Raw genomic sequence first — 13,810 nt, 5'->3', positions numbered from 1 at the left:
TAACTTCTTAAAAACAGCCCTTGTGTAATATTGCACACGATCGTTATCCTGTGATATTGCTTAACTCATATGATCTAAATATGAGACAAACTCAAACATGGGCATTTTTGCCCCAATATCTTTAATTTTATGGACTTTCTGACAGCATTCTATAAGCTTCATTGCACAGTGAGTTGTTGCCCTGCATCATATTCGTCATCAATCAACTGTATGAAATGTCAGATGAACTACATAGCTGCATTAAATATTTGAACGCGTTATTTTTCACCGTAACTAATTAATCTAATTAACGGGTTAAATCAACAGCCCTAATATATATATATATATATATATATATATATTTTTTGTTTTTTTTAAGGAACACTTAATACTAATGCAATTTATGTCTAATAAAGGTTGGTTTAAAGCACTTAACATTTTCCCATTTTCCATGAACTATTTACTATTAATAAGTTGTTAACAAAGCATCTTTACATATGAGCTAATTAAACAACTAAGTCACTATTTGTATATATAAATATATTAACAATGTAGAGACTACAATATATTAACTATAAATTAATTATAAACTAATAGCTTGCACATGATTTGTACTTTATTACTATATACTTATTATAAAGTGCTACAAATAATAATAAAAAAAAAACTAAAATAAAATAAAATAATGAACTCCATTCTTTCTAACGTGTACTATGGTATTGATGAACTCCTTCCTCCACTCGTTAATTGTTGTTAAATCGTTAAAAAATTCAATAATCAATATTTCGGCTAAATGTGACAGCCTATCTTTCACTCTTTCACATGTTTCATTAACCACAAACAGACTCAATGACGCACTAAAGTAACACTAAAAGCTTGAGAGGCTAATGATTGGTTATTTATGCAAGTCTTCTCCCTTTTGTCTTTTTCAGGTGCATTTTTGACAGGAACCAATAGCTGTCAATCTCCTCTGGCATCTGTGCAGTGATTAAAACTCATGACACAGTAAGTAAAAATAAGACAATACTATATCTTTATAGATATAAAGCAAATAAATTGTCTCTTCAGTTGCTAATTTGAAATACATTTTTGAGGAGGCTAAACCTCCTTTTTGTGAAGACTTTGTCAAAGAAACTTTGACATTCACACTTTCAGTTCCCGGTGTCATTTTACTATTCAATCCGAATGGCATCAAATAGCAGAGCATTTTCTGCCCTCTCAAAATGTGGGGCACAACACTTTCCCCCTATCCTCTTCAAGGCCAAAACCCAGTGAAATAAACCCGAGCACCAGACTGTGAAGTGTTCACGATAACCCTCTTTTAATTCAGTTTCGATTTCATTTGAGCCCTTGCCAGGAAGAAGATAATGGTATGCGGATGCAATAAAAGCTTATTGATGATGCTTCAGAAATGCCAATCACAGGCAGGCACAAGAGCCTTTCCAGCCATTAACGTGCCACAGGAGTGAACCCCCCTCCTCCTTCCTGCTTCATAAACTCATACGGGAGGAAAAACACAAGCGATCTGTGATAAAACACTGCACAACATGGCCGCCGGAGAAGAGCGCATTACAGATGAGAGGTTAGGGGCAGGGACAGCAGGTGGAGGACGACACATCTGTCTGTGCCACCTGATCTGAACAATCAAGAGCCTGGAAAGCACTGACCAAATGCCCCTGAGAGGTGGGGCGCATTAAAACTAATGCACTAATGATGAATGGGCTTCTTGAGAACCCTGCTCTAAACGCCTGAATAAATCAACCTCGGCATAAATAACTACTCGCGCACGGTAACAAACACACACCTAAAGGTCCTCAATGTACCTCACACACACTCAAAATGCACATCTTGCATAAAAATAATAAAAATGACCTTTGCAAAACAAAATAATGACAAAATAAAATGTTAAAAGGTCCCCTTTACCACCTACGCATAGTCGTCCTTTTAATGCCAGTAACGCTTGTGAATGAACCAAGAAGAGGATCCATTCAGAATCCTTTTAATATGAATTCCCGTTCATGAGTTCAAAGCAGTAGAGTGTTTGTTAACACAGGTCAATGACCTCAGGCCTGCTGCTAATCTGTGGAAATGATAGCACTAAAGCACAGACAAGAGACACCAAACGCCTACATGCGGCAGCAGACCACAGCTTACACGAGTCTGCACTTTCATGTTTTGACACTGATTGATTGCTTGTGGATTGGTTTTGAAATGAAGGCTGGAGGCTGGCAGGGGAAAGTGGAGAGTCTGCACCGTTTCAATGCTCCGTGCATCCATATATTTGACAAAATATGTGATCTTTTGTCATCTTTAGGCCTCTTGTAAGAATTTGTGTGCAATGAAAGTATTACATTTGCATTAAGAAAGGCACTAGTATTACTATCTATTTGACGTCTCTGTCTAAAACCATGATTTACATTTAAACTACTGTTCTCAGAACAGGACTGTTCTCATAGAGTTGCAGACAGCCAGCAAAATCAATGCTTAATACAAATGATAAAATAAAATAAATAATATATATAAAAAATGCAAATAATAAAACTTTGATACACTATTGTTTTTACAAAAAGTAGGAATTCACTGCTATTAAAATTCTGGCTGATACTAATAAGCAGATAATTAATTTCATGCTATGATCAATGAAAAATAAAAATAAAACTGAACTAAAACTACTTTCAACCACAACATTAGAATGTATGGTTACAAAAAAATTTAGTATTTATTTTGAGATTTGCAAAATTTATTGATTTATTTATTGAAAGGTTACATTTTTACAATGTTATTAAATTATTAGTGTTTTAAAAGTTTTAAAGGGTTAGTTCACCCAAAAATGAAAATTCTGTCATTAATTACTCACCCTCATGTCGTTCTACACCCGTAAGACCTTCATTCATCTTTGGAACGCAAATTAAGATATTTTTGATGAAATCCGATGGCTCAGTGGGGCCTGCATTGACAGCAAGTTAATTTACACTTTCAAATCCCCGGAAAGGTACAAAAGACATATTTAAAACAGTTCATGTGACTACAGTGGTTTAACCTTAATGTTATGAAGCGACGAGAATACTTTGTGCACCGAAAAAACAAAATAACGCCTTTATTCAACAATATCTAGTGAAGCAGTGTTTTGAAATTGCCCATGTTGAATAAAGTCGTTATTTAGTTTTTTTTGGCGCACAAAAAGTATTCTCGTCGCTTCATAACATTAAGGTTGAACCACTGTACTCACATGAACTGTTTTAAATATATCTTTAGTACCTTTCTGGGTATTTGAAAGTGTAAATTAACTTGCTGTCAATGCAGGCTTCATTGAGCCATCGGATTTTATCAAAAATATCTTCATTTGTGTTCCGAAGATGAACGAAGGTCTTACGGGTGTGGAACGACATGAGTGTGAGTAATTAATGACAGAAATTTCATTTTTGGGTGAACTAACCCTTAAAGTGAGGGTTTGATGACAGCAAAGGTAATCTTAATGTATGTAAATAAAAGGAAATTAGCATGAAAATAAATATTTTATTTAAAAATAACTTAATTTTGCAGGTAAAAATATTGACATTTGATAAACAATTTTGCCTCTGTGTTGTGGGTCACATAGTGACCAAAGTAAAATCTATTCCTGAGGAAAATCCAGTTGAGAACCGCTGACCTAGACTGTGTAAGACTGGACATGATAAATAGACTAACAAGGTAAATGCCAGTGAACATTTGTCACTAATTGTGGGTCTAGAGGTTAATGAATGAATCACCAAGAGCTATAGCACCTTAAGTTCAACCAACACCATCATTGTCTCCCTGTTTCATAATTCAAATCACAATCAACTCAATTTAACAGCTCTTCACAAGCATACTGAAGTTAGCTAAATATGCATTTTTCTCCATATAAAACAAAATGGCTGGCATTTTATTTCTGTTCATAACATCAAACACATTTCCGACTTCCTGGCAGTCAGAACAGCTCTTTACTTCACCAGCTGGCGTATCAGAGGACATCCCATTCCACAGGGATGCAAGTCTAACATGGAGGATGGAAGCTGATGGATGAGACAACATGTTCTCCACAGTTTTCCTCTCAGGAGTGTTACGATCACAGATAGCTCATGTCAAGAGCATGTGAGGTAGTGGACTAGAGATCTGTCGCAGAGATCCATCAAATATTGCTGGAAACTGAGTGATTCTAATGTATTACATTAGGCTGGCTTTTCAATTCCACATGAACTTAAATGTATTATTTACTTATTTATCCAATTTGTCGCACTCTTGTTTATTTGTTAGTTCTGTCACTGTTGACGATCTGTGACCTATTTTCAAATTAACAGTCTTCAGATGTGAGGAAACCTCATCAGCAATGTTAATTAGAGAATGCATTTCAACTCTGTCGCTGTGTTTCGGCTCCTGAGTCCGTGGCGACTGATAAATAATTCCTTCAGTTGTTGGTGTACGTGACGCGTTATGAGTTTTTACAGGCCAGAGACAGCACCCATCAGCACAATGATGACGTCAGTCAAATGCAAAAAAAAAAAAAAAAAGTATCTAATACAAATAATAAAACCAACAGACGTATACGTGAATGCTGCATTGGTGTAAGGTGATTTTCTCCCAACTAATGACATAAACTACGCAGGGACAGGAACCCTCTCATTTGGTACATTAGTATTATATTACAATTTTACAATTTTAACAACCTCTAAGTCCAAACTATAATATTCAACTGCAATTTTTTTCAGATATAATAATTACTTCCAAATAATATAAATATTAACATATTCATAAACACTTGTCTTCATGACAAATGTATTCAAACATACAAATATAATTAACAGTAAATAAGCTCCTCTATAGTGACTTTTGTGACTAACTAATGAACTTTGAATATTACATAACTTTCCAGAGGTAAATGCAACATTAAAGGGATTGTTGGCCCAAAAATTTAAATTATCCCATGATTTACTCTCCCTCAAGCCATCCTTGGTGTATATGACAATAACAATTGGAGATATAATTAAAAATATCCTAGCTCTACCAAGCTTTACAATGGTAGTGAATGGGGTGTGTGTTTTGAAACCCCAAAAAATGCATACATCCATATTATAATCCATACTGCTCCAGTGGATTAATAAAGGCCTTCTAAAGCAAAGTGATGTTTTTTTGTGAAAAATATCCATATTTAAAACTTTATTAATTAAAATAACTAGCACCTGCCAGATGACCATACGTATTGATTTGCAGGCAGAAAAGTAACCCCTGACCCAATGCATGACGCAATGACGAACATGGAAGCTCAGAGGATAGAGCAAAACAAAATACCCGTCACGAATTAGAAGTCTAAAACGAGCAATTTTAAAGAGAAATGTCGAAGGATTTCGATATAAGAGAAGAGGAGCTTCAGTATGTTGCACAGCCCTATTTTTTTAAACTGCGAGAGGTGTCTAAGCTTACAGCACTCCTACATCCTGCGTCATTCATCGCGTCAGGGGTTACTCTAGTGGCGCGAGTCGACTTGTGCAGTATGCGTATGATCATCTGGAGGAAGCTAGTTATTTTAATTTATAAAGTTTTAAACATGGATATTTTTCTTACAAAAACCCATCACCTCACTTCAAAAGGCCTTTATTAACCCACTGGAGCTGTATGGATTATATTTATTATGGATGGATGTATTTTTTTGTGGGGCTTCAAAACATGCCCCCCGTTCACTGTCATTATAAAGCTTGGTAGAGCCAGGATTTTTTTTTAAATGTATCTCTGATTGTGTTCATCTGAAAGAAGATAGACATATACACCTAGGATGGCTTGAGGGTGAGTAAATCATGGGATTATTTTCATTTTTGGGTGAACTATCGCTTTAAGTGACATATTGTTCAAAAGCTGTTATATTGACTCTTACCAAAATATATCATGTCTCATGTAATCGCTCAGTCTTTCACCTGAGGAAAGTTGTACTGTATAAAAGGTATAAAACATACCTTTTGATGTTCATGCATGTTTTTCGTGATATAACTTGTATTGAAGTAGAAGAAAAGACCTGCGCTCCTCCGTGCTGCCGCTTGAACTGAGGCGCTAAAGCAATCTGTCACTTCATTGTTTGAATTTTGTGATAAAATTGACAGAATTTGAAAGCTGAGACTTTGTTTCTTATCAGAAGTAACAAAGCACAATTCTCTTTGTGATTACTGGATGGGAGGCGCTACAAATAATGTTTGGTATAGGAAAAAAACACGGACCTGGCAACCCTGGCTTGAACTACGGGTGATTCACAGGGTCAAATAGAGTCTGCTTTAACATCGCTATTTTTTTAAACTGTACATGCATTATTGTTGCATTAAATTCGACAACACAAGAGACATTTTCTTCACAGTATGAGCTGCAGTCGGACATGTTTTTCTGCTCTCTTAACTGGATATAATCAGCCCTGATCATTGGCTGTTTTTAAATACTAAATTCAGCCAATACTAATTATATATAAAATTTTTTTAATAAAAATTAGACTAGCTGTATTCATTTACTACTTAATGTCAGAGAGATGTAAATTAGCTTCAAGGTCACATCTTTCATTCAATATATACAGTACATAGGACTTTTCTATAAAAAGAAACTAGTTCAATATACCCCAATTCGGCTTTTTTTAAATCAATTTTTGTGGATTAAATGCAAGGGTGTACCATTCAAAAAGTAAATGAATAAATGTAATACAATATCAATTGAAGGTGATTAATTTACAGGGAAATTTCTGGGTGGAATTCCTTTCAATGAACAATTTCAGAGCGCTTACCTCTTTCAGGCAGCCCATAAAGTTGTTGCTAACAGGGGATCCGGGCAGATCCGCAGTGCTGGGACTACCCCCGACATAGAAAAAGTCGTCCGAGCCTAGCATGGTGTAGTCCTCTTGTGTATATCCAGTGGTGGTCAGAATTCCATCCACGGATATTGTAACCTAGACAACAAAGCACAGGGAAAGGACACGCTATACTCACATATAACTTGAATACTGTTACAGGGCTTTGGTCCCCCTCATAAGGATTTGGATGCTTGGTTTTGTTTTGTTTTTGTCTTTAATGCTTCTTATTTATGTATTTATTTATTGCTTTTCTCTTTTTATTGATTTAATGTGAACCCATTTTCATGTCTGTTTCAGGAATTCTTATTTATTGTTTAACTTTTTTTTTGTCCTTCTAGATTTACATTTTTCTAGTATGCCTTAGGTGAGCTGAGGAAGTCTGCGGCACATTAGCCCAGGATCAATGTTAGCGGTGCCACTAATAGAGCACAAAAAGTAAATCAGCAGACACAAAAATGGTGTTAGTAGTATGTGTGTTTCTGAGAGTTAGTATCGCTTGAATCCAGTGCGTGTGAGTAGTTTCAGCAGTTTTCAATGTATTTATATGAGGTAAAACAAAGAACACGGCGTGCTAAGAGGTTAGAAATGAAAGCACAGGCAATTAGAGGCACATCTCTCACAGATCTGGTTGAATGGATGCATGCTTCATTATCCCTCCCTCTCCACATGCAAACAATGGTTGGTTAGAGAGAATAATTCTTCTCACAGATTAGATTGAACAGGAATGAGTAAAGAGAGAAGGGGAGGGAGAAGGACACAAATACGACGGAGCTCATGAGACCAATCACAGCAGAGGTGTCTGCATGCATAAGCGTGTTCACATGAAGAAAGAAAGCAAACAATACAACAGACGAGATGACCGGCCACCCATGCCAGCCTCAAATGTACGGATGGAGCAGAGGTGTTAGTACACGGGGTGGCCAGGATACACACCATGCTGAACAACAGGCCTCAAAGCTAGCTGGACCAATGAAAAGGCTCAGAGCCAGCCAGCCGAGACCGATCGGTGAGCAAAACCTTATGCAAAAGAACCCAAAGAAGGAAAAGATGCAAGATAACCTAACAAAAAAAAAAAAAAGATGGACGGGACAGAAAGAGCTGAGGAAACCGAACTAATGAGAAGAAAAAGAAAAGGGGAATTTGGGCAGGGCAGGGGAAGTAAGCGTAAAGAGTACCAACCGCATTTTCCCCCTTTTTTTGTTTAGTATTGATGTCTACGATTCAAAAAAAGGAAAATAGACACACGGCAAACCCAAACTAAGAAACAATTAGAATGATATCTACCGAACAATGTAGTTTGTTTACCATAGCGTGTCCAATGCCTGAGTGCTTTGTGGAAAAGGGGGGAGAAAGGAAATTAAAAAACTGTGAACAGAACACCGTTCCTTAATCAAAAAAGATGGTCTCTTGCCAAGGTTAGTACATCAGCGTTGCACGTTAGTAAGAGGTAACAGGTTAGTAAATGACACATTCCATGGATGAAAGGTTAGTTTCTTTCCCCAAAAGCAGGTTAGTAAACATTTAAAAAGGGCAAAAGAAGAGAAGGAAAGGAGAAGCAGACGAGATCTGCACCGTGGAGTTCCTCTGGGACGCATCTAGTCTACTCTGTTCCAAACACTGTCTCTTCCTATTCCTGGCGCTCCGCTAACTTTACTGGTGACAGAACGCACCACTGAGCTTTTTATGTTTACTGCCTGTCCTATCCAACTTCGTGCCACACATCTCGGATCTTTTCTGAGTCTTGACACTTCAAAAGTGTTCTGCGTTGACAAGTGACGTACTCATGTAATGTAGTGAGAGGTGGCGCTATCAAATAGTGACAGTAAAATATGGATGCCGTAGCGTCTGAGGTTGAATTTAAATATTAGTCAAGGGGAAGAGGGTTAAGGGAATGTTCACTCATGTCTAAAAGCTGAATTAATGGCTGCTACATGAATACTTCAATATCAGGAGCGTCTTTTTTTTTTTACATTACCTCTGCTCAATGCTACATAAATGAATGCTAGAGCTCATTTAAAAATGCTAAAAGTGCATCAGAAGCCTAGAACTTTCTCTCTAGTTGTGGACTTTTAGTAGCAACTTTCAAACACAAACTATTTTAAATGGGTACATGTCTTGGTTAAAGTGTTTATGGTTAAATCTAGTCCGAGGGTTAGTTTGATGCTACTAATCTGAATCTGAATGTATCCAATCTCGACCTCTGCCTTTTCTGCGCGGTTACCTGACGAAGGTTCCTGGTAACCTTCACATCATGCCAGGCATTGTCATTAAATTTCCCATTGACGGGCTCCACCAGGGCCTCGAAGGCCCCAGAGCCCAGGTTGATGACCAGCGAGACAGCACCATTCTTCAGCGCCAGGTTGACGTAGTCTGCCGATTTTCCGGTGTGGAGCATCAGTCCATTGCGCTGCAGGGTCTTGAAGGAGAGCGTAATTTCATCGCTACTGCTCTGGATGGGGTTCGGGGACAGGTCGTAACAGAAATACTCTGAACCCTTGAAGGTGGCCACATACTCTTCTCTCTCTGTAAGAACATGGAGAAACATACAGCAGGTGAACTAGGAGCAGACCAGCATTTTACATGAAAAGGTTATTCAGATGCATTAGTACCAAACTAGCAAGGCAATGCAGTGCAACATAAACGTTTAATCGGAAAGATGAGCAAATATAGGGGTCAATGACACAATGACTTTTTTTTGGCCTATCTATTATTTAATTCAAAAATACATTAAAATGCAATTCACAAATACAATGAAGACTTGATCAAACCTCTTTTATGCTAAGAAAATAAAATGAAATAAAATAAAATGTAATATTTTATTGTAAGATTTAATTACAATAGTGTAAATAGCAATTAGATGCTATTTACACTAAGTGAAAGTAGCAATATATTATATTTACACTAAGTGACAATAGCAGCATTTTCTTAGCAATATTCTATTTACACTAGGTGAAAATAGCGATAGATTCTATTTACACCATGTAAAAGTTTCAGTTCTTTGCAATAGGAGTAAATAGTAATTAGATGCTATCTATACTTTATATTGGCAGACACTATTTGCACCTCAGTATTTTCTGTACATTAACAGGATGCAATAATATCATAGAGTGTAAATGATTGTATTTATTAAAATTATTAAATGGATGCTGCCTCATTGGGAGAATAAAAACCCTCCCTACATCTTCCTCTAACCCTACCCAATAAATACTTTTAATATTATTAAAAAAAAAAAAAAATGCGAGCTTGGCAAAAGGCAGATTCGAACCTGTGTCAGTTGCATTCAAAGCCAGGTCTGCAAGCATTACTTGCTACTGCTATGCCACTGAAGACATTGAATTCTATGTGTCATTTTTAAAACTTGAGTGGTCCAACAAGACATTGGTGGGCGGAGCTAGTGTAAATAGCATTTGCCATTAAGGGACGCTATTTGCAGTTAGTGTAAATAGACACTCCGATATTTTAAACCTTTAGTCTGCCAAATCAACAGTAATGTGGTCCAACCAACATGCAAGGGGAAAAAAAAAAGGAAATGACATCATAGAGAGAGGACCTCTGCAGACCCTCATGACTGTCTGTCTAGATCAGTAAGTCTCTTAAAATATCAGATCACTTGAACTTTTTATTATAAGGCAAGGTTAGTTCAGGTTGTAAAATGCCATGTGGTGTGACTGCCCATAACCTTGATATTTATGATATTATTAAATAATAATTCATGACATTTAAAAAATAAATAAATAAAATAAAAACACTTTTTAGATTGAAAAACATTTTAAAAAATGCTGATACTCAAACATGTATTCAAGATTTAAGCACAATGTTAATACTTTTTACTTTGTTGCACTACATTAAGAACCTTTCTTGAGATTGGTATAAAAGGTTTTTTTTTTTCAAAACCATATAAAGCCAACATTAATGCAAAGCACATATGTGTTAAACCTTTTCTTTGTCATGGATGCATTTATATGTCATTGGCCCCTTAGACGTGAGCACGTGTATCCCTCCGTCACATAGTAATACAGAGCAGATCACTTACCGTCCATCTACAGGCTTCCATGCTTACTGGACACAAGACTTACTATTTTTAAATTACCAACCTGCACAAAGCCAAAGGCCAGTCAAAAGTCATACTAAAGGGGTCAAACGTTGTAGAAACTCACCACAGTCAATCTGAGAGTGATTGGTTGCTGTCAGTACGCCCACACACACACCTGAGATTGAGGTCAGAGCCATCTTGCTCATAAATGAGAACCAAGGTCCTTGATAATGGTGACCATAAATAAAGCAGCCACACATATCAGGACATAATTACCAAATCAGTCAGCGAGAGCCATTACTGTACGCGTGCTGGCACAGAACCCAGGCACACACACTCTCACTCCTCTTCCCATTTGCGCAAACAGCTCTGACTGTCACCCAGATCCGAGTGTATTTTGGGAACTTGGTTAAAATATTAACTGAAGAGCGCCCATTAATAAAGCTTGAGGTTCTATCTCCACAGTTACCTTCTTACCGGTAAATACAATTATATTATTACAGAGCAGAGCTGAGTCTACTTCTCATCAGGAATATTAATGACTTTAACAGGCAATTTACAGCAAGACTGAACCAAATTACCATAAATCCAGGAATCTGCAACACAATTAGCCTAACACACCATAAGACCAGCTCATTTGCTCTGGAATTATCTGGAATATTCTTAAGATAAACCCTGGAGATATCAACAAGGCTCATTTACTCCATCTCTTTCTCCATCCTTCATCACCCTTCCTGTGTCCACTGCGAGTTAAATAAGCTTTTTGCCTCGGCTGATGAAGTGTGTGTGTGTGTGTGTTTGTGCACAAAGAGCCAAAGGGTGGTGCTGTATCTGGCTCTCTTCCACCTCCTCTATATACCACTGAGTCAGCTATAATGTGACTCAGTGCAGGAAGGCGCCCACAGAGTCGCACCAGCAAAACATGCTTTTGCACCAACACACACACACTGGGCCATGCACACAACGTTTCACACAGGTATATATATTGGATGCCCAGAATAACTACAAAATGGCCTTCAGATCCCCATTCCGATACAAGTAACAGAGTGTGTTATGAGTCTTTCCTCTGAATTCGTCTCCGTTGTGACTCTGCTGTCCTATCTCTCATCAGATTTGTCTCTGCAAATACTCTTAAAGGAAATAAAATCTTCATTTTCAAGAACAAATAACCAGGAAAGCTCAACTAAATACAGTATTAAAATATATGTCATCATACGTAATACATATATATACACATCATACGTAACATCTTATGTATTTTATGTTTCTGTTTTAAGCCATATCCTACCTGCTATTTATTTTTGACAGTGTCTATTTACGCCAACCTTGGTAATGGCTATTTTCTCTAACCACCAATGCTCACACAATTTACCCTTAGTACAAACAGCACATTACTTCCATTTGCACTATTCGCACTTAATGTAAACAACATGCTATTTGTGGCCATTTACGCTTGGTGGAACCTACTTCTATTTACACAATGTACTGTACCTTTTTCCCACTAGTCCATATTCATGTTAGACAATTTTCTTGCTCCACCATTTCACTTATAGGATTAAACAGAATGTTTTTGATACTGTGCCTTTAAGACAATATGTATTGGGTGTCCGCTATGATTGGTTAGGCTTCTTTCATCTGAAATGAGCAAGATCGCTTGCGTATTTACTGTCAGGTCCAATTTAACTGCCACTGCCTCATCTTTGAATAACGGACTCTTTGTAAATCCACGCCCAAATGTGCCATACATTTTTTATTTCTTTGAAAGCTCTTAGTACAATCTATGACATCAAATGTGTTTTAATTTGTCTATCAATCTGCCGACATCACATTTGAAAAATTCATGCCATTTGTGATGACCTATTCCATTTGGAATAATTCTGCTTTCTCTGTTAAAGGGATAGTTCACTCAAAAATGAAAATTCTGTCATCGTTTACTCATCCCCAAGGTGTTCCAAACCTGTATATATTTCTTTGTTCTAATGTACACAAAGGAAGATATTTGGAAGAATGTATGTAACCAAGCAGATCTCGCCCCCCCATTGACTACCATAGGGGGTGGGATCTGCTTGGTTACAAACATTCTTCCAAATATCTTCCTTTGTGTACAGCAGGACAAAGACATTTATACAGGTTTGGAACACCTTGAGGGTGAGTAAACGATGACAGAATTTTCATTTTTGGGTGAACTATCCCTTTAATACAAACAGTTAATTTATGATGTTCATAAACAGAGATGTAGCTGGTATCATTGTCTCAACCCAAATCTGCTGTTTTAGCACTACTAATTTGGTGTAGCTACCTTCTGCCATATTTTGAAGCAGCAGCAGCACAATTCTGATGTTTATACATTTAGAAAATTGCCAATTTTCCAATTCAGTCAGTATTAAAGTGCCCCTGTTATGCTTTTTCAAATATTACCTTTCATACAGAATCTTCAAACAAACCATTTTCAGACTCATTGAGAAATTGGATGCATGTAAACCAGGGGTGTCAAACTCAGTTCCTGGAGGGCCACAGTTCTACAAAGTTTAGTTCCAACCCTGCCCAAACACACATACCCGTAGTTTTCAAATTAGCCTCATGGACTTGATTAACTGGATCAGGTGCATGTAATTAAGGTTGAAGCTAAACTCTGCAGGACTGTGGCCCTTCCAAGATACTTTAATGAATCAAAAGTTTGTTTATTTGAAATAGAAATGTTTTCTAACATTATAAATGTCTTTACTGCCTGACCACAAAATCAGCCATAAGGGTCAATTTTTTGAAATTGAGATTTAAACAACATCTGAAAGCTGAATAAATAAGCTTTCCATTGATATATGGTTTGTTAGGATAGGACAATATTTGGCCGAGATAAAACTATTTGAAAATCTAGAATCTGAGGGTGCAAAAAAAAAAAAAAAAAAAAAAAAAAAAAATCAAAATATTGAGAAATTTGCCTTTTAAGTTGTCCAAAAGAA

General features: G+C 36.9%; 1 protein-coding gene across 22 annotated transcripts in view; it reads right to left on the bottom strand.

Annotated features, from left to right (window-relative positions):
* Positions 1–13,810, bottom strand: part of nrxn1a (neurexin 1a) — a 193,417-nt gene that overhangs the window by 108,655 nt on the left and 70,952 nt on the right. For 18 of the 22 annotated variants that reach the window (XM_051914378.1, XM_051914395.1, XM_051914386.1 and 15 more), the window contains 3 exons: positions 9,039–9,340; positions 8,123–8,146; positions 6,752–6,913 (listed from right to left, as the gene is read on the bottom strand). In XM_051914378.1, the coding sequence (XP_051770338.1) occupies positions 6,752–6,913; positions 8,123–8,146; positions 9,039–9,340 (488 nt within the window). The remainder of the gene's footprint in view (positions 1–6,751; positions 6,914–8,122; positions 8,147–9,038; positions 9,341–13,810) is intronic. The other 4 variants (XM_051914385.1, XM_051914394.1, XM_051914398.1 and 1 more) reach the window with 1 other exon arrangement.

Source organism: Ctenopharyngodon idella, chromosome 12, assembly GCF_019924925.1.
Source record: "Ctenopharyngodon idella isolate HZGC_01 chromosome 12, HZGC01, whole genome shotgun sequence".
In the NCBI taxonomy this organism is placed as follows: Eukaryota; Metazoa; Chordata; class Actinopteri; order Cypriniformes; family Xenocyprididae; genus Ctenopharyngodon; species Ctenopharyngodon idella.
Note: the sequence above shows the minus strand (reverse complement) of the source record. Positions and strands in the feature narration are given on the sequence as shown.